We start from the raw sequence: 22,418 nt of genomic DNA, 5'->3' as shown, positions 1-22,418 counted from the left end.
AGAAATAAAAAATTTAAATTCTAAGGGAAATTTATATATTTAATTTCTTTCTTTTATGCTTATTAAAAACTTTACAGTGAATTCCAATGAAACTAAAATAACCGATTTCTTTTTCAAATTAAAAAGCGACGGTAACAGCAATATAATACATGCAAATCATAATACAAATATCTTCCTTTTAAAAAAGAAAAAAAATAAGTGGATTGCTATTTTGAAAACTTTTCAGATGAAGCAAGTTTCATTCATGCCACGGTGAATCGGGTTGGTACTACATTCTTAAAGAAAAAGGAACAATTTTCTGTAACAATCATTTGGCCCTTTATCTGGTTACTGGTTTAGCTCAGATGTGGACCTGCCTTTAGTCAAGTATTAAAAGCCAACAAAAAACCTATTGTATTTTCTGAAAGATTTAATGTTATTCAAGTACAATTTTGAAGTCTTTTTGACATCCAGAATTTATAATTAAAGCCCTTAGGACTTTCTCACCCTTTTAAAATAAGCATACCCTGAACCAAAAGAATAATCTGCTTATTATGAAACTAAGGACAAACCTTTGAGATAATCCCTGAGGCCAAAAGGAACAAGAATTTTTTATATTTGGATTGTCAAAACTTCAGAAAAGAGCCTATTGTTTAATGCTATAAGAAAGTTCATCTTCATGTGTGCCCATTCTATTATCATTTTTATGCTAGTATTCAAAATTCTAGTATTTTAAATTTTTTATATTCATGATATTCAAAGGAGTCATAATGAAATTTATATAACAAAATGACCAATCTCCAATTTATAAAATCCCCATTGACTCCTGAGCCACCTTACCAACTCTATTCTTTTCACTCTAGGTCTAACCATCTTCAATAACATCCTCCTATCTGTAAGACTGAGTTCAAACTTCTTTAAGTTTCAAAATATGGCTCCAACTTGCCTTTTTTTTCTCATCTCTCACTATGCTACCAATAAGCATCCCATGTTCTAGACTCAGATTACTAACTTTTCTGAGACTACCAAGCACTTTCAAATGCTCTGAGAGTCAGGAAAACCTATATTCAAAATCTTGCTCCATTATTTACTTACTAGCAATGTGATCTTCTGCACAATATTTAAACTCTGCCTCTTTTCCATATGCAAAACCAGAATTAAAATGCCTGTCTCAGAGTTGTGAAAACTATACTTTTGATTAACACAAAGAGAGCCAGCACAGATATCACAAACATACCACTAATCATCTCTAAAAGCATGAACAAGACACAAAGTAAACAGCCACTGAAAAAAGATTTTAAAGGGAAAGTTTTATAAAAAGCAAGTTTTATTTATACTATAAAAATCAGTATAGTGGTGGCGTCAAACCCTAACAAACCTTAAAGCGGCTAAAACTAGTCTTTCATTTCTTCACTCTCCACCCAACAAAACAAAACAATAAAAAAAATAAATAATGCCAGTTATCCTACTTTTATTCTCTAAATTAACATCATATAATTGCCTAAGGTCAAAAATATTTTAATTCATCCTTGTCTGCTCTTCCTAACCTCACTTCCTGCATGAAATTAGTCACTTGAATATTCTACCTCTAAAACATTCCTTTTAGATAAAAACCACAATGATCATCACAATAGACACAGAAAAAGCACTTGATAAAAATTCAACAATCATTCATGATAAAAATTCTTACCAAACTGGGTAGAGAGGGAACATATCTCATATAATAAAAGATATTTATGATAAGCCCACAGCCAATATAATACTCAACAGTGAAATACTGAAAGCATTTTGACTAAAATGTGGAACCAGACAAGGATGCCCACGCTCACCACTTCTATTCAACATAGTAATGGAAGTCCTGGCCACAGCAAACAGACAATAAATAAAATATATCCAAATTAGAAAAGAAGAGGTAAAATTGTCATTACATGCCAATGACATGATACTATATTACAGAAAACCCTATAAGACTCCACACAAAAACTACTGGAACTGATAAATAAATTCAGCAAGGTAGCAGGATACAAGATCAACATATAAAAATTGGCTTCATTTTTTTATACTAACAATGAAATATCAGAAAGGGAATGTAAATAAGGAGTCCCTTTTAAAACTGAATCAAAAAAAGAAAAAATACTTAGGAATGAATCTGACAAAGGAAGTGAATGACTTTATATACTGAGAACTATAAAACTACAAAACTGTAAAGGGAATGAAGATGATTCAAAGAAACAGAAAAATACTCCAAGTTCATGGAATGGAAGAATTAATATTGCTAAAATTGTCATACTACCCAAAGCAATATACAGATTTAATGTGATCCCTTATTAAATTACTCATGACATTTTTCACAAAACTAGAAAAAATAATCCTAAAATCTATGTGGAATCATAAAAGACCCAGAATTGCCAAAGTAATCCTGAGGAAAAAGAACAAAGCAGTACGCATAATCCTCCCTGAATTCAGATAATACTACAAAGCTACAGTAATCAAAACAGCATGGTATTGGCACAAAATAGACATTTGGGCCAATGGAACAGACTAAAGAGCCTAGAAATAAACCCACACACCTACAGTCAATTTATCTTCAACAAAGGAGGCAAGAATAAACAATGGAGAAAAGACAGTCTCATCAGCATGTGGTGTTGGGGAAGCTGGACAGCTATGTGCAAATCAATGAAGTTAGAACATACCCTCACGCCATGCACAAAATTAAACCCAAAATGGCTTAACGACAAATGTAAGACATGATACCAAAAAACTCCTAGAAGAGAACACAGGCAAAACAGTCTCAGAAATAATCATATCAATGTTTTCTTAGGTCAGACTCTCAAGGCAATAGGAACAGAAACAAGAATAAACAAATGAGACCTAATCAAACTTATAAGCTTCTGTACAGCAAAGGAAACAATAAATAAAACAAAAAAAAAGAACCTACAGACTGGAGGAAATTTTTGCAAATGATGCACCCAACAAGGGCTTTATTTCCAAAGTATACAAACAGCTCACATATTCAACAACAAAAAAATAAACAACCCAATCAAAAAATAGGCAGAAGACCTAAATACACATTTCTCCAAAGACATACAGAAGGTCAAGAGGCACAGGAAAAGATGCTCAACATTGCTAATTATTAGGGAAATGCAATCAAAACTACATTGAGGAGTTCCCTGAAGGCTTAGCAGGTTAAGGATCTGGCATTGTCACTGGTGTGGCTTGTCATTAGCAGACGCAAACTGATATATACGGAATGGATAAACAACAAGGTCTTAATGTATACCACAGGGTATTTGATATCCTGTGATAAACCATAATGGAAAAGAATGTGCCTGCGTGTGTGTGTGTGTGTGTGTGTATAAATTAATCGCTTTGCTGTACAACAGAAATTAACACAACACTGTAAATCAACTGTACTTTAATAAAATATATATATATATATTTTTTTTTTTTTTTGCCATTTCTTGGGCCGCTTCCACGGCATATGGAGGTTCCCAGGCTAGGGGTCTAATCGGAGCTGTAGCTGCCAGCTTACACCAGAGCCACAGCAACGGAGGATCCAAGCCGAGTCTGCAATCTACATCACAGCTCACGGCAACGCCGGAACATTAACCCACTGAGCAAGGGCAGGGATCGAACCCGCAACCTCATGGTTCCTAGTCGGATTCGTTAACCACTGCGCCACGACGGGAACTCCAAATAAATACATTTTTTAAAAAAAGCAAAGTCTCCAAGACACTAAAAGATCCCAGAAAAATCCTAAGTCATGTTCTGCACATGTTACTTACTATCACATAATAAATTAACTCAAGTATTTCAGAAAAGTTTTAATAACAGTTGAAATGAAAAGATTTTCTGGGTTTCTTTTAGTTAATAAAGAAATTAGGAGTTCCCGTCGTGGCGCAGTGGTTAACGAATCCGACTAGGAACCATGAGGTTGCGGGTTCCATCCCTGCCCTTGCTCAGTGGGTTAATGATCCGACGTTGCCGTGAGCTGTGGTGTAGGTTGCAGACGCGGCTCGGATCCCGCGTTGCTGTGGCTCTGGCATAGACCGGTGGCTACAGCTCCGATTCAACCCCTGGCCTGGGAACCTCCATATGCCGCGGGAGCGGCCCAAGAAATAGCAACAACAACAACAACAACAACAACAACAAAAGACAAAAGACAAAAAAAATAAATAAATAAATAAAATAAAATAAAGAAATTAAAGAAAGTAGCATACTCCATTTCTCAGGAATTTGAATTTTCAAAAACTTTACCGTATATAAACATTTTAAAGACTGATCAATTTTTTTATAATCATATTTAAATAAGAAATAATGTGAGTATAGCTTGGCCACCAGGTTTGAGCGAAGAATAAAATTTAATTCTCTTCATCTTGTTCTTTCATGGTCTATAATTTCTGTATTATTTCCTATATTGAGTAATAATAATACCAAGTTTAAAGAACAACATTAACTTTTTTACTTGACCGCACCCATGGCATATGGAAATTCTCATGCCAGGGATTGAGTCTGAGCCACAGATGCAGTCGATCCTGCAACTAACCCACTGTACCAGGTAGGGGATCCAACCCATGCTTCCACAGTGACCTGTGCTGCTGCAGTCAAGTCTCAACCCACTGCACCATGGCAGGAACTACCAAGAACAATATTAATTTTTTAATTGATATGTATAGCAACTTCAGACTTCTTAACATCTCTGAAATCTTATGTAAGAAACTAGAAACAACACTTTGTTTAGATGAAATCTTTTTTTTTTTTTGACTGATCGCAATATACTAAGCACTAAGCTTACTCTAACTTCTGATTCTAGAGTAACAGTGAATAATAGAATACCACTTCAACAAGCAACTGCTTCAAAGTATTTTCAAATTACTGCCTGCACAGAAGCAAAAATGATGATAAATAGCATATGGCTTTATTCACCATGGATACAGTTAATGGAAATTCTATTTTTAATCAATATTTATCTTTTGTTTATTCTAATACACCATCAACATATAGATGATATATGCAGACACAGCCTTCTTTCCCATATATAGTAGTACCTCTATTCATCACATTTTTCCTAAGATAAAGTGCTTTTTACTTAAGTATGTCTTTTATTTAAGTATGCCTTCAATTTAACAAACATGATTCAAATACAATGAAAAGTAACTAGGTAAACATCAGCTACCACAACAAAACTTGTCAGAGACTTTTTATATGAGGTGTTCTCCTAGGCATCTAAAAGATAAAAGCACACAGGCTAGCATACCAAAAGTAGAAGCATTAAAAACATATCTAAATAAATAAATAAAAACATACCAATTTCTTCAACTTCTTCCAGGAAATCATTATATTCTCTTAGACTAGGAAAGTCTTCTTCTCTTTTATTGTATCTTTAAGAGAAAGAAAAAAATCAACATATTCCATATGACTTGTTTTCAATATTACCTAACTGGTTTGTTTGTTCTTAGCTAATTCATATATGATACACAAAAAAAGGACAGCTTTCTGTATAAGACAGTTTTCTGGACACCAGGTTTGTAACTAGACCATGATTGTTGTTCCTAAATTCTTATGACTACAGAGGAGTAGAATCAGGAGAGAATGGTACAATACGTAAAATCCTTCTAAGACTTAAAAAGAAATTAGGACACTAAAAAAATAGGAAATGAGCTTTAAGCAAAGTCTATCACTGGAAACTATAATACTGTTTACTTCTAATAAATAGATTCACTAATTTCCATAAAACTAAAAATTAATTCAAAAGATATTTTCCTTCTTTTCATGACAGGTATAGTCTAAAAAATGTTAGATCAATGAGTTCCCGTCATGGCGCAATGGAAATGAAACTGACCAGGAACCATGAGGTTGAGGGTTCAATCCCTGGCCTCACTCAATGGGTTAAGGATCTGGTGTTGCTGTGAGCTATAGTGTAGGTTGCAGATGCGGCTCAGATCCTGCATTGCTGTGGCTGTGGTATAGGTCAGTAGCTGTAGCTCCAATTTGACCCCTAGCCTGGGCATCTCCATATACCACAGATGTGGCCATAAACAGCAAAAAAAAAAAAAAAAAAGAATGCTAGATCAAGAAAACTTACAAATATTGCAATACACCTGTGAAGAATTAGAAAACCACAAGGCTTAATAATAAACATAAGAATCTAAGAAAGACTATCTCTCAGAAGTAATCTAAAACATAAAAGAGCAGCTTGGGATATTGATAAAGTAACACTGGTTAAGTAACTAGAATTAAGATGTTGCTAAAACACCAGTGACCAAGGTTAAAATGTATAATACTCAGTAGATAGATAGATCTATAAATAGATAATTAATTCTTTAAACATACAGAAATAACAAAAGGACATAAAGTGGCTTAAAACAAAAGGACATAAAATGAAACCCAAAACTATTAACAAAGAATAAAAAATTATGAGAAAAAAAACAGATTAGAAATATATATGCAGGAGTTCCCGTCGTGGCACAGTGGTTAACGAATCCGACTAGGAACCATGAGGTTGCGGGTTCCATCCCTGCCCTTGCTCAGTGGGTTAACGATCCGGCGTTGCCATGAGCTGTGGTGTAGGTTGCAGACGCAGCTCGGATCCCGCGTTGCTGTGGCTCTGGCGTAGGCCGGTGGCTATAGCTCCGATTGGACCCCTAGCCTGGGAATCTCCATATGCCGCGGGAGCGGCCCAAGAAATAGCAAAAAGACCAAAAAAAAAAAAAAGAAATATATACGCAGAGAGAGAGAGAGAGATATCAAAATAAACTATAGCTAACCATGATTTTCTCTCACAGCCTTCTAATCTCAGCTTACATACTACCTCCTCAGGCCTTACCAGCTATCACAAACTCACTGCAGCACTCAGTCCTAACTTTGTACCATTTTTTTCAATTTTAATCATATATTTGTTTTGTTTGCCTATTTTATTGTCTATCTCTATGCTATCCAAGCAACTACACTGTAAACCTTATAAGGCAAGGTTTTTGGCTGTTACACAGAACCTAATATATATAACACATTTTACACACAAAAGGTACTTGATACATATTTGCTAATTAAATAATAAAGCAAATAAATTGTGAAGTCATCAATTAAGAGGATTTACTCTTCTCTAGCAAAGGTCAGATAATTAATATTCCTGAGTGCTCTAAGAATTTATTAAATTTTTACTGTTGAACAAAAAGATGAATTTATACTTATTCACTTGCCAAACTGTTCACATTTCTACAAGCAAATAATTATATCAATTACTGAAATACTTGTTAAGTCTTTGTGAACTGAATCATGCAAACATTTATACTTACATCTTTAGCACTTTTTTCCGAATCTCAACTTCCTTGTCAACAGTAGGATCTTCAAAGAGTTGTACCCTGAAGTTGCTCTTTCTAAGTGGAGTGCCACACTCAGGACAGTTTCCAGCTCCTCTCACAAAAAGCAAATCCACACAACTTTCACACCTGTAAGAAGAGAAATACAACATAACTTTTATGTAATCAAATCTGCAACACATCTGTATACAGTTTGCCTTTTTCTGTTTGATGTTTATTTGGGCGGGGGTTTTTTGGTGGGAGCAAGGCAGGGCAGGAAAATTAATCAATGCCACTTAAAATCTTACTTAAAACCTTTGGTTTTGAAAAAGTTCATTTCATTTGGAGCCTATTTTAGACTTACGTATCCCAAGGGATGCCAATCTAGTTTTACAAATTAAATCTATAAATTTTTAAAAACTGACTTGGAACCTAGGAAGACTCAGAAAGCAGGATATGGAGAAGTCAAAGAGGCATGTAAAAGAGCAGTCAAGGGTCACCTCCATTCTCAGTCCATAATCATCCTTAGACTTGGCAGGGGCCCACACTTTACAGTGTGGCATACCATAACCACTTAAAACAAAGGCGCTTTTTTCCCCCCCCCTTTTTTTTTTCCCCTTTCAGCTTTGTAATTTTTTTCTCTAAGTTTTTTAAAAGTTCAGTAAGCAACGAAGTGTAAATTATTCAAAAGAGAGATGTGCAAGCTGAAGAAGCCCAACCCCAATCCGGGCCAGAGGATAAAGAATTGAGAATGCCCCAGTATATGCAGAGAAAGGAGAAAATCACCACCGCTTCAGCACTCAGAAATCCTAAAAAGAGTGGCTCTTTATAAAAATTTTGGTCAATTAAATCTGGCTGCCCTAAATCCACCAAAGTGATTGTCCAGGCAAGTCAAGTTTCCTAAATGCCGGCATCCCCTCTTTCCTCTCCTTTGGTAGTACAATTTGGGCAAGAGCTCAGAACTTCTTTATAGTCTTGAGTCACGAAACAAAGGTGCTATCAAGGTAAACCTCTCTGGACGAGATTCTCTTGTACAGAACAGACAGGACTGGTTTGTATACTGCTTTTCATGGGTCTAGGCACCAATCATTCCTGCCCTGCCCCAACAGATCCATGCTACTAATGCGACTAGCAAGTAGAAAGGCTAACTAGGAGAAAAAAGCAACTGCTTTAGCTTCTGCATCTTAAGGATGTAGGCTTCTGGGAATTCAGGATTCAGCATTGGTACTAAGGCTGCACAAAAGATATAGCTTGAATGACAAGTTCTAAATATTAAAACACTTAGATATGTAGTCTCCCAGCTAGAATACTGTTCAACTCTGTATATGTTAGGGCCACAATAATCCTAGTCACTCCTTCCTTAACATTAATTGAAATTATTTATTTCTTATATGTTGATTTTCTGTAACCTTCATTAGGATAGAGGACAGGAAATTGGCCTATCTTGTTCTACATCACCAAAAAAATTTTTTTAATTTAAAAAAAAACAGGGAAAAAGAAACTCTAATAAATAAGGGAAAAGTTGATTTCTTCCAACTAAGTGGCTAACTTATGGACTAAGCTAAATGAGAAGAATGATACAGAGAAATAAGAATATTTAAGGTTGGTTATTAATAAAATACTAACATTGAACTTTGCATTATTTCTATATTAACAGTGCTATCAAGAAGCTCAAAAGCCATTCCCAGTTAAAGGAACAGGAGAATTCACCTCAGGTAGCAAACAATGAAAGAGACTTCTGCAGTCTGATAGACATTGAGTTCAAAAGAGAGGTAGTGAAAATACTGAAGGAATTAAGGCTGAATATGAACGAATTAAGAGCGGAGATAAAAAGTAATGCAGATTCCTTTAGAAAGGAGGAAAATAGAAAAATTAGAAAATTCATTTGCAGAGATGCAAATTGAGCAAAAAAGCACTAAAGAGTAGAATGAATAATACAGAGGAACGTATTAGTGACTTGGAAGATAGAATAATGGAAATCACCCAATTAGGACAGAAGACAGAAAACCAAATGAAAAAACATGAAAGCAATATAAGAGATCTACGGAATAATATAAAGCAGGCCAATCTAAGCATAATAGGAATTCCAAAAGGAGAAGAAAAAGAAAAGGGGATTGAAAATATATTAAAAAAAAAAGAAAATATATTTAAAGAAATTATGGCTGAGGAGTTCCCGTCGTGGTGCAGTGGTTAACGAATCCGACTAGGAACCATGAGGTTGCAGATTCGATCCCTGCCCTTGCTCAGTGGGTTAAGGACCCAGCGTTGCTGTGGTGTAGGTTGCAGATGCGGCTCGGATCCCGTGTTGCTGTGGCTCTGGCATAGGCCAGTGGCTAAAGCTCCGATTCACCCCTAGCCTGGGAACCTCCATATGCCACAGAAGCGGCCCTAAAAATGGCATAAAGAAAAAAAGAAATTATGGCTGTAAACATTCCAAATCTAAAGGAGACTGATATCAAGATTCAGGAAAGAACAGAGGGCCCCAAACAAGTTGAACTCAAATAGGCCCACACCAAGAGATATTAATAAAAATGGGAAAAGTTAAAGACAAGAAGAGGATTCTAAAATCAGCAAAAGGGAGTTCCCGTCATGGCACAGTAGAAACGAATCCAACTAGGAACCATGATGTTGTGGGCCTGATCCCTGGCCTCAATTGGTGGGTTAAGGATCCAGTGTTGCTGTAAGCTGTGCTGTAAGTCACAGATGTAGCTTGGATCCTGCATTGCTGTGGCTCTGGTGTAGGCCGTAGGCCAGCAGCAACATCTCCGATTAGACCCGTAGCCTGGGTATCGCCATATGCCACGGGTGTGGCCCTAAAAGGACCAAAAAAATGAAATAAATAAATAAATAAAGTCAAAAGAGAAAAACTAAGCATTAATTATAAGGGAATTACCATAAGGCTATCAGGTGACTTCTCTACAGAACCACTACAGGCCAAAAGAGAGTGGTAAGATATATTTAAAGTTCTGAAAGGAAAAAATTTGCAACCTAGAATACTCTATCCAGCAAGAATATCATTTAAAATACAAGGGGAAATAAAGAATTTCCTCCAACAAACAGAAGCTAAAAGAGTAGAGCAATACTAAACCCATTCTAAAAGAAATACTGAAAAGGCTTCTTTAAGTAAAAAAGAAGTAAGAAGAAAAAGGATGGAGGAAACCACAATTGGAAAGCAATCACCTAAATAAGCCAGTATATACATCTAAAAGAGAAAAAAACAAAACAAAACTACTGTAAAAGCAATGATTAAACACAAGAAACAGCAAAAGGATATTCATGAAGATGTTAAAAAAGGACTATAAGATCATAGAATGTGGGGAAGGAAAGTAAGAAAATATAGATTCTTTTTTTTTTTTAATGTGTTTGAGCCTATATTACTATTAGGCTAAAGCAAGCAAATACAAGAAGGGGTTAACATACTTGAAAAACAGGGTAACCAAAAATCAAAACCAAACATTAAATTCACAAAAACCTTTGTACTCTAGCAGTAAAATAAACAGAAATCACCCAAGCAAAAAAAGAAAAGAAGAAAGGAGAAAAATAGAATCAACTGGAAAACAAGGTTTAAAATAGCAATAAACACATATCTATCAATAATGGGTCAATGGTCTGAATGCTCCAATCAAAAGACACAGAGTGGCAGACTGGATAAAAAAGAAAAACATACAATCTAAAAGATACTCACCTTAGAGCAAAGGACACATATAGATTGAAAGTGAGAGAATGGGAAAAAATATTTCATGCCAATGGACAAGGCAGGAAAGCAGGAGTTGCAATCCTTATATCAGACAAAATAGACTTTAAAATGAAAGCCCTAAAGCAAGACAAAGAAGGACACTCTAATGGTAAAAGGATCCATTCAAGAAGAGGATATTACATTCGTCAATATATATGTCCCTAATATAGGAGCACCCGGATACCTACAACAAATACTAATAGATGTAAAAGAAATTGATGGGAAAACACTAAGAGTAGGAGACTTTAAAACCCCACTCACATCAATGGACAGACCCTCTAGACAGAAAATCAATACAGCAACAAAGATCCTAAATGACACACTAGACAAATTAGACTTAATTGACATTTTCAGGACATTACATCCAAAACATTCAGAATATACACTCTTCTCAAGTACACAGGGAACGTTCTCAAGGATTGATCACATACTGGGACACAAAGCTAACCCTAACAAATTTAAGAATATAAAAATTATTTCAATATATTCTCTGACCACAATGGCATGAAAGTAGAAATCAACCACAAGAAAATAAATGAGAAAAAATTAACTACATAGAAACTAAACAACATGCTACTAAAAAACCAATCAGTCAATGAGGAAATCAAGGAGGAAATTTAAAAAATACCTCAAAACAAATGATAATGGAGAAACAACCATTCAAAATCAATGAGATGTTGCAAAAGCACTGCTCGGAAGGAAATTCACAATAATACAGGCCTTCCTCAAAAAAAAAAAAAAGGAAACATCTCAAATCAACAACTTAAACCATCACCTGAATGAATTGGAAAAAGAAGACAAACGAAACCTTAAGTCAGCAGAAGGAAGGAAATCATAAACATCAGAGAGGAAATCAATAAAATAGAGATTCAAAAAACAATAGAAAAAAAATCAATAAAACCAAGAGCTGCTTCTTTGAAAAAGTAAACAAAATTGACAAACCTCTCGCCACACTCACAAGGAAGAGCAGAGAAAAAACCCAAATAAACAAAATAAGAAATGAAAAAGGAAAATCACAACAGGTACTGCAGACATACAAAAAAAAAAAAAAAAAAAAACCACCATAAGAGAATACTATGAACAATTGCATGCCAACAAATTTGACAACCTAGACGAAATGGATAACTTTCTAGAATCTTACAGCCCACCAAAACTGAATCAAGAAGAAACAGATCAACTGAACAGACCGATCACTGGAAATGAAATTGATTATGTCATAAGAACACTCGCTACAAATAAAAGTCCAGGACCAGATGGCTTCACAAGCGAATTCTACCAAACATACGAAGAGGAACTTATACCCACCCCACATAAACTTTTCTAAAAGGCTGAAGAAGATGGAACACTCCCAAAGACATCTGGTATTAGACATCACCCTAATACCAAAACCAGACAAAGATAACCACAAAAAAAGAAAACTATAGGCCAGTATCTCTGATGAATACAGACACAAAAATTCTCAACAAAATTTCAGCTAACCGAATCCAACAATGACAACAACAACAAAAAAATAAAACACCACAACCAAGTGGGATTCATCCCAGGTGCACAAGGATGGTTCAACGTACCCAAATCAATCAGCATCATACACCACATTGACAAAAGAAAAGTCAAAAACCACATGATCATCTCAATAGATGCAGAATAGGCATTTGACAAAGTCCAACATCCATTCATGATAAAAACTCTTACCAAAGTGGGTGTAGAGGGAACATACCTTAACAGAATAAAAGCCATTTATGACAAACCCACAGCCAATATAATACTCTACGGAGAAAAGCTGAAAGCCTTCCCACTAAAATCTGGAACAAGACAAGGATGCCCACTCTCACCACTGTTATTCAACATAGTATTGGAAGTCCTGGCCACAGCAATCGGACAAACAAAAGAAATAAAAGGTACCCAAATTGGAAGAGAAGAGGTAAAACTGTCACTGTATGCAGATGACATGATACTATACATAGAAAACCCTAAAGACTCAACCCAAAAACTACTCGAACTGACCAACAAATTCAGCAAAGCAGCAGCATAAAAGATCAATGACATTCAGAAATCAATTACATTTCTGCATACTAACAATATTAGAAAAGCAACACAAAAATACAACACCTCGTAAAATCACACCCCCAAAAAAAAAAATCAAAATAACTGGGAGTAAACCTGACCAAGGAGGCAAAAGACTTAGATGCTGAGAACTATAAAACGTTAATCAAGGAAATTAAAGAGGATGCAAAGAAATGGAAAGATATTCCATGCTCCTGGGTTGGAAAAATTAACATTGTAAAAATGGCCATACTACCCAAAGCAATCTACAGATTCAATGCAATCCCTATCAAATGACCCATGACATTCTTCACAGAACTACAACAAACAACCAAAAAATTTATATGGAACCACAAAAGACCCAGGATTGCCAAAGCAATCCTGAGGAACAAAAACCAAGCAGGAGGCATAACTCTCCCAGACTTCAGGCAATACTACAGAGCCACAGGCATCAGGACAGTGTGGTACTGGTACCAAAACAGACATTACAGACCAATGGAACAGAATAGAGAACCCAGAAATAAACCCAGACACCTACGGTCAATTAATCTTTGACAAAGGAGCCAAGAATATAAAATGGGAAAAAGACACTCTTTTCAGCAGGTGGTCCTGGGAAAACTGGACAGTCACATGCAAAGCAATGAAACTGGAACACAGCCTCACACCATGCACAAAAACAAACTCAAAATGGCTTAAAGACATAAATGTAAGACAAGACACCATCAAACACCTAGAAGAGAACATGGGCAAAACATTCTCTGACATCAACCTTACAAATGCTTTGTCAGGTCAGTCTCCCAAAGCAACAGAAATAAAAGCAAAAATAAACCAATGGGACCTAATCAAACTGACAAGCTTTTGCACAGCAAAGGAAACCATTAAAAAAATAAAATAAAATAAAAGACAACTTACAGAATGGGAGAAAATAGTTTCAAATGATACAACTGACAAGGGCTTAATCTCTAAAATTATACAACTCAACGGCAAAAACACCAACAACGCAACAGAAAAATAGGCAAAAGACCTGAATAGACATTTTTCCAAGAAGATACACAGACGGCCTTGAACATGCACATGAAACAATGCTCAACATCACTGATTATTACAGCAATGCAAATCAAAATTACCATGAGGTACCACCTCACACCAGCCAGAATGGCCATCATTAACAAGTCAAGGCCATCATTAAATAAGTCCACAAATAACAAATGCTGGAGAGGGTGTAGAGAAAAGGGAACCCTCCTGCACTACTGGAGGAAATGTAAACTGGCACAACCGCTATGGAAAACCGTACAGAGGTACCTCAGAAAACTATACATAGAACTACCATATGACCCAGCCATCCCGCTCTTAGGCATATACCTGGACAAAACTTTCCTTGAAAAAGACACATGCACCCGCATAATTCCTTGCAGCACTATTCACAAGAGCCAAGACATGGAAACAACCCAAATGTCCATCAATAGATGACCAGATTAGGGAGATGTGGTATATGTACACGATGGAATACTACTCAGCCACAAAAAAAGAACAAAATAATGCCATTTGCAGCAACATGGATGGAACTAGAGACTCTCATACTACATGAATGAACTAAGAAAGAGAAAGACAAATACCATATGATTTCACTTATACTGGAATCTAAGATAGGGCACAAACAAACCTTTCCAAAGAAAAGAAAAATATGGACTTGGAGAACAGACTTGTGGTTGCCAAGAGGGAGGGGAAGGGAGTGGGATGGACTAGGAACTTGGGATTAATAGATGCAAACCATAGCCTTTGGAATGGATAAGCAATGGGATCCTGCCGTATAGCCCTGGGAACTACGTCTGGTCACTTGTGATGGAGCGTGATAATGTGAGAAAAAAGAATGTATACATGTATGTGTGACCGGGTCACCTTGCTGTGCAGCAGAAAATTAATGGAACACTGTAAATCAGCTATAATGGAAAAAATAAAAAAATCATTATTAAAAAACAAAAAACAAAAAAAAAACACAGTGCCATCAAAAGATAAAGGGAGGGGAGTTCCCGTCTGCCTTAGTGGGTTAAGGACCTGTCATAGTATCCATGAGGATGCAGGTCTGATCCGTGGTCTTGCTTAATAGATTAAGAATCTGGTGTTGCCACAACCTGCAGAGTAGATCACAGATGCGTCTCAGATCTGGAACTGCTGTGGCCATAGCATTGGCCAGCAGCTACAGTTCCAATTTGACCCCTAGCCTGAGAACTCCAATGTGCCTCAGGTGCAGCCTTCAAAAAATAATAATAAATTTTTTAAAAATAAAGGGAGGGAGTTCCCATTATGGCTTAGTGGGTTAAGGACCTGACATTGTTTCTATGAGGATGCAGGTTCAATCCCTGGCCTCACTCAGTGGGTTAAAGATCTGGAGTTGTTGGAAGCCATGGCATAGGTTGCAAATGCAGCTCGGATACTATGTTGCCAAAGCTGTGATGTAGGCTGCAGCTGCAGCTCCCATTGGACCCCTTGCCCAGAAACTGCCACATGCCACAGGTGTGGCCCTAAAAAGAATGAATGAATGAATGAACAAATGAACAAATTAATAAATAAATAGGAAAAGTCCCTAAAAGAGAGAATAGAGATCATAGTTTTCATTATTCAAGATCAATAAAATCCCAGATAATTCACTTGAGATTATGGGAAAAATGGGAGTAGTGCATTTCTCCTAATATTTGTGAGTAGAGGAAGTTAAATCCAACTAGAGAAGTTGAAAATAAGCAAACATTACAACTACACTAAGTTGTTTATAAGCAATGAGGCATCAGAAATACTCAAAACTGTCAAGCCACAAATAATAATCTATATTTCAAGGTCTTGGAGAGTATAGTCAGTTGATAATTCAGTTAACAAGGTAATACAGGGAGTTCCCACTGTGGCTCAGCCAAAACAAACCCGACTGTTATTTATGAGGACGTGGGTTTGATCCCTAGCCTCACTCAGTGGGTTAAGGATCTGGCGTTGCCATGAGCTGTGGTGTAGGTCACAGACACGGCTTGGATCTGTCGTTGCTATGGCTGTGGTATAGGCAGCCAACTGTAGCTCCAATTCAACCTCTAGCCTGGGAACTTCCATATGCCGCACATACAGCCATTTAAAAAAGATAATACAGAATACCTTAGTATTTCTAAAAGTCATGTTGTGGACCTTCCATTGTGGTGCAGCAGAAACAAATCCAACTAGCATCGATGAGGACATGGCTTCAATCCCTGGCCTCACTAAGTGAGTTAAGGATCCAGTATTGCCATGAGCTGTGGCACTACTCCAATAGGCCAGCAGCTGCAGCTCTCATTGGACCACTAGCCTGGGAACGCATATGCTCTGGGTGCACCCCTAAAAAGCAAAAACAAACAAACAAAAACCTGACTCTCAGATTAGACTATAGCCCCAATATTCCTGAGCTCCAGACACGAGCTCTACTACCTAATTAAGAACCACTCAGATCTCTAGAGTCAACTAAAATATAACAATCTGAAACAGAATTCTTGATTCTTTCATCCTGCTCTACCTGCTCCTCCCCCAACTATTTCTACTTCAGTAGATGTCAACACCATCTATCCAGCTCCTCAATCCAAAAACCTGGAAGCCATCCTTGATTTCTCTCTTCCCAGTTTCTCACATCTATTTTATATCATGACCAACTGACTCCACACCAAAAATACATGCTAAAATACATCCACTTTTGGCTATCTCCACTGCTACAAGCTCCTGTCCTCCCACCTGCTCTCCTTACATCCACTGTTGCCCCCAATCCACACTCACCTCCTCTCCCCAAATGTATTCTCTATAGAACAGCCCAAATAATCTCCTTAAATTAGAAACTGGCTCATTTCAATCCCTTGTTCATTACCCAACAGTGTCTCATGTTAAAAAGCATAAATAAAAATGTGTTACCAGAGCCTTGAAGATCCTACATGATCTGACCTCAGCCTAATTCTCCAGCTTCGTATCCCACCAATTTATTCCCGTCTTCTTTCTGTTCTTCCAACAAGCAAAGTCATTCAAGTTTCAGGGCAACTACATTTGTCTTCTCTCTAAAACAGAAACTCTCTTTTCCCCAATCTTCCTACAGCTATCTCTTCTCAGCATTCAAGTCTCAAACCAAATGTCATCTGGTCTTTGTCCTTAAGAAGTTGACATTTTAGGAGGATGGGACTAAGACGGCTGAATAGAAGGACTGGAACTCAATTTCTCTCCTAAAAACAACAAAATTCACAACTAAAGGCTGAGTACTCTTCACCCAAATGAATCATAAAACCTTAAAAAAGATACCCTTCTCCAGAAAAAAAAAGAGGAGGCCACATCAAGAGGTAGTAGGGGCGATTTCACGATATAAACAACCCCATACATCCCGGATGGAAAGCCCCACAGACTGGAAACTAACTGGTTCACAGAGACTCACCTACAGGAGTGAGAGTTCTGAGCCACACATCAAACTCTCTCATGTGGGGATCTGGCACAGGGAGAAAGAGCCCCTGGAGCATCTGGCATTGAAGGCCAGTGGGGCTTGTGCACACGAGCTCCATGGGACTGGGGGAAACAGAGGCCCCATTCTTAAAAGGCACACACAGACTTTCACGTGCACTGGGTCCCAGGGCAAAGCAAAGTCTCCATAGGAATCTGGGTCAAACCTGACTGCAGTTCTTGGAGGACATCATGGGAAAACAGGGGTGAACATGGCTTGTTGTGAGGGAAGGACATTGAAAGCAAAGCTCTCGGGAATATTCAGCAGCTGCCTTTCTCTGGAAGTGGCCATTTTGGGAAAATCTGGCCCCACCCATCAGCCAGCCACTGAGAAGCCCCAGGGCAAACAACAATCCAGATGGGATCACAGCCCCGCCCCTCAGTAAACAGGCTACCTAAAGACCCCTTAGGCACACAGCTGCCTCTAATCCCATCCAGAGACTAAGCCCCACCCACCACAGGATTAGGATCGGCTCCACCTACCAGTGGCCAGGCATCAGCCCCTCCCACCAGGAAGCCTACAGCAAGCCCCCATACTGACTTCAGCCACAAGGGAGGCAGACACTAGAAGTAAGAGAGGCTACAACTCTATTATCTATAAAAAGGTCACCACACCAAAAAACCTATAAAAATGAAAAGGCAGAGAACTATAATTCAGATGAGGGAAGAAGGAAAAACCCTAGGAAATCAGCTAAGTGATGAAATACTCAGCCTCCAGGAAAAAGACTTTAGACTGTTGATGCTGAAGAAGATACAAGACAATGGAAATAAACTGGAGGCAAAGATGGATAACTTACAGGAAACACTGACCAAAAAGATACAAGATATAAAACTTAAACAAGAAGAGATGCAAAATACAATAACTGAAATAAAAAACTCACTAGAAGCAGCCAATAGCAGAATACAGGAGGCAGAAGAATGAATAAGTGAGGTGGAGGACAGATTAGTAGAAATTATGGGTGTGGAACAGAAAAGAGAAAAAAGATCGAAAACAAATGAAGAGAGTCTCAGAGAACTCTGGGACAACCTGAAAAGCACCAACATCCATATTATAGAGGTGCCAGAAGGAGGACGGCGAGAGAAGGAGACAGAAAAAATATTCCAAGAGATAATACTCGAAAACTCCCCTAACATGGGAAAGGAACCATCCACTCAAATCCAGGAAGCACAATGAGTACCATATAAAATAAACCCAAGGAGGAACACCCCGAGACACATACTAATCAAACTGACCAAAATTAAAGACAAAGAGAAAATCTTGAAAGCAGTTAGGGAAAAGAAACAAATAACATACAAGGGAACCCCAATAAGGTTATCAGCAGATTTTTCAGCAGATCTGCCGTCCAGAGAGGAGTGGCATGATATACTCAACGTGATGAAAGGAAAAAACCTCCAAACACGATTACTTTACCCAGGAAGGCTCTCATTCAGATTGGAAGGAGAAATCAAAAGCTTCTCAGATGAGCAAAAGTTGAGAGAACTCAGCAACACTAAACCAGACTTTCAGCAAATACTAAAGGAACTTCTCTAGGTAGAAGAGAAAAGACCACAAGCAGAAACAAAAACTTCACAAATGACAAAGCTCACCAGTAAAGGTATATATACAATAAAGATATGAAATCATCCATGTACAATTATACCACCAAAATCAGAAATCATGAGAAGAGGTGGGTACAAATGCAGGACACCAGAGACGAACTTGCAATTAAGAGAACAACTGAAAACAATCCCATATGCATATAGACTTATATCAAAACTTCAGAATAACTGCAAACCAAAAAACTACAATTGATACACAAATAAAGAAAAATCAACTCAAATACAAAAAGATAGTCATCAAACCAGAAGAGGAGAGAACAAGAGACAAAGAAAAGAAAAAAGAGCAACAAAAACAAATCCAAAGCAATCAATAAAATGGCAAAAAAACATACATATCAATAATTACCTTAAATGTTACTGGACTAAACACCCCAACCTAAAGACATAGACTGGCTGAAGGGATACAAAAACAAAACCCAGGTATATACTATCTTCGAGAGACGCACTTCACCTCTAGAGACAAATACAAATTCAAAGTGAGAGGATGGAAGAAAATATTTCACGCAAACAGGGATCAAAAGAAAGCTAGAGTAGCAATACTCATATCAGACAAAATGGAATTTAAAATGAAGAATATTTTGGAGTTCCCGTTGTGGCTCAGTGGTTAACAAATCCGACTAGGAACAATGAGGTTGCGGGTTCCATCCCTGGCCTTGCTCAGTGGGTTTTGATCCAGGGTTGCCATGAGTTGTGGTATAGGTTGCAGACGCGGCTAGGATCCCGCGTTGCTGTGGCCGGGGTGCAGGCCAGCGGCTACAGCTCCGATTAGACTCCTAGCCTGGGAACCTCCGTATGCCACGGGAGCGGCCTTAGAAATGGCATAAATAAATAAATAAATAAATAAATAAACAAAATGAAGACTATTTTAAGGGACAAAGAAGGTCATTACATAATGATCAAAGGGTCAATCCAAGAAGAAGATGTAACAATTTTAAATATCTACGCACCCAACACAGGTTCACAATATATAAGGCAACTGCTAACAACCTTCAAAGGAGAAATTGACAACAACACAATCATAGTGGGGGACTTTAACACCCCACTTACAGCAATGGACAGATCAACCACACAGAAAATCAATAAGAAAACACAGGCCCTGAATGAAGCATTAAACCACATGGACATAATAGATATTTATAGGTCATTCCATCCAAAAGCAACAGAATACACATTCTTCTCAAGTGCACATGGAACATTCTCTAAGATTGACCATATCCTGGGCTACAAACCCATCCTCAGTAACTTTAAGAAAACTGAAGTCATATCAAGCATCTTTTCCGACCACAATGCTATACAACTGGAAATCAACAACAAGAAAAAAACTGCAAAAAACACAAACACGTGGAGACTCATCAACATGCTACTAAACAACCAATGGATCACTGAAGAAATCAAAGAGGAAATTTAAAAATACCTAGAAGCAAATGACAACGAAGATACGACACTCCAAAACCTATGGGATGCAGCAAAAGCCGTTCTAGGAGGAAAGTTTATAGCAATACAAGCCCACCTCAGGAAACAAGAAAAAGCCCAAATAAACAAGCTAACTTTACATCTAAAGCAGCTTGAGAGAAGAACAGACAAGACCTAAAGTTAATAGAAGGAAAGAAATCATAAAGATCAGAGCAGAAATCAATGAATAGAAACGAAGAAAAGATCAATGAAATGAAAAGCTGGTTCTTTGAAAAGATCAACAAAATTGATAAACCCTTAGCCAAACTTATCAATAAAAAAAGACTCGAATAAAATTAGAAATGAAAAAGGAGAATTAACGGACATCACAGAAATACAAAGGATCATAAAAGACTACAATATGCAACGATACGCCAATAAAATGAAAAACCTAGAAGTAATGGACAAATTCTTAGAAAAGTACAATCTTCCAAGACTAAACCAAGAAGAAATAGAAAGGGTGAATGGACCAATCACAAGAACTGAAATTGAAACTGTGACTTAAAAACTTCCAACAGGACTTCCCATCGTGGCGCAGTAGTTAACGAATCCGACTAGGAACCATGAGGTTGCGGGTTCGGTCCCTGCCCTTGCTCAGTGGGTTGACAATCTGGCGTTGCCCTGAGCTGTGGTGTAAGTTGCAGACGCAGCTCGATCCCCCGTTGTGTGGTTCTGGCATAGGTCGGTGGCTACAGCTCCGATTTGACCCCTAGCCTGGGAACCTCCATATGCCACGAGAGCAGCCCAAAAAAATGGCAAAAAAAAAAAAAAAAATTCCAACAAACAAAAGTCCAGGACCAGACTGCTTCACAGGCAAATTCTATCAAACATTTAGAGAAGAGCTAACACCTCTCCTTCTGAAACTATTTCAAAAAATTGCAGAAGAAGGGATACTCCCAAACTCATTCTATGAGGCCACTGTCACCCTGGTACCAAAACCAGACAAAGATACCACAAAAAAAGAAAACTACAGGCCAATATCACTGATGAACATCGATGCAAAAATCCTCAACAAAATACTAGCAAACCGCATCCAACAATACATTAAAAGGATTGTACATCATGATCAAGTGGGATTTATCCCAGAGATGCAAGGGTTCTTCAATATCCACAAATCCATCAGTGTGATACACCACATTAACAAACTGAAGAATAAAAACCATATGATCCTCTCAATAGATGCAGAAAAAGCCTCTGACAAAATCCAACACCCATTTCTGATAAAAACCCTCCAGAAAGTGGGCATAACGGGAACCTACCTCAACATGATAAAGGCCATACATGACAAACCCACAGCAAACATCATTCTCAATGGTGAAAAGATGAAAGAATTCCCGCTGAGATCAGGAACAAGACAAGGATGTCCGCTCTCGCCACTACTCTTCAACATAGTTCTGGAAGTCCTAGCCACGGCAATCAGAGAAGTAAAAGAAATTAAAGGAATCCAAACTGGAAAGGAAGAAGCAAAACTATTGCTATTTGTAGATGACAGGATACTATACCGAGAGAATCCTAAAGACTCTACTAGAAAACCGTTAGAGCTCATCCATGAATTTGGCAAAGTCACAGGATACAAAATCAATACACAGAAATCGACGGCATTTCTATACACTAACAATGAAAAAGCATAAAAGGAAATTAGGGAAGCAATCCCGTTTACCATCGCATCCAAAAGAATAAAATACCTAGGAGTAAACCTACCTAAAGAGTCAAACGATCTGTACTCTGAAAACCATGAGACACTGATGAAAGACATCAAAGATGACACAAATAGATGGAAAGATATACCATGCTCGTGGATTGGAAGAGTTAATATTATCAAAATGATT

General features: G+C 37.6%; 1 protein-coding gene across 2 annotated transcripts in view; it reads right to left on the bottom strand.

Moving 5' to 3' along the window:
- MNAT1 (MNAT1 component of CDK activating kinase) overlaps positions 1 to 22,418 on the bottom strand; it is a 214,303-nt gene that overhangs the window by 151,746 nt on the left and 40,139 nt on the right. For both annotated transcript variants that reach the window (XM_047767471.1, XM_047767472.1), the window contains exons 2-3: positions 7,275 to 7,427; positions 5,287 to 5,360 (exon numbers count right to left, since the gene is read on the bottom strand). In XM_047767471.1, coding sequence (XP_047623427.1) covers positions 5,287 to 5,360; positions 7,275 to 7,427 — 227 coding nt within the window. The remainder of the gene's footprint in view (positions 1 to 5,286; positions 5,361 to 7,274; positions 7,428 to 22,418) is intronic.

The sequence above is a fragment of the Phacochoerus africanus genome, chromosome 2 (genome assembly GCF_016906955.1).
Source record: "Phacochoerus africanus isolate WHEZ1 chromosome 2, ROS_Pafr_v1, whole genome shotgun sequence".
Taxonomy (NCBI): domain Eukaryota; kingdom Metazoa; phylum Chordata; class Mammalia; order Artiodactyla; family Suidae; genus Phacochoerus; species Phacochoerus africanus.
Note: the sequence above shows the minus strand (reverse complement) of the source record. Positions and strands in the feature narration are given on the sequence as shown.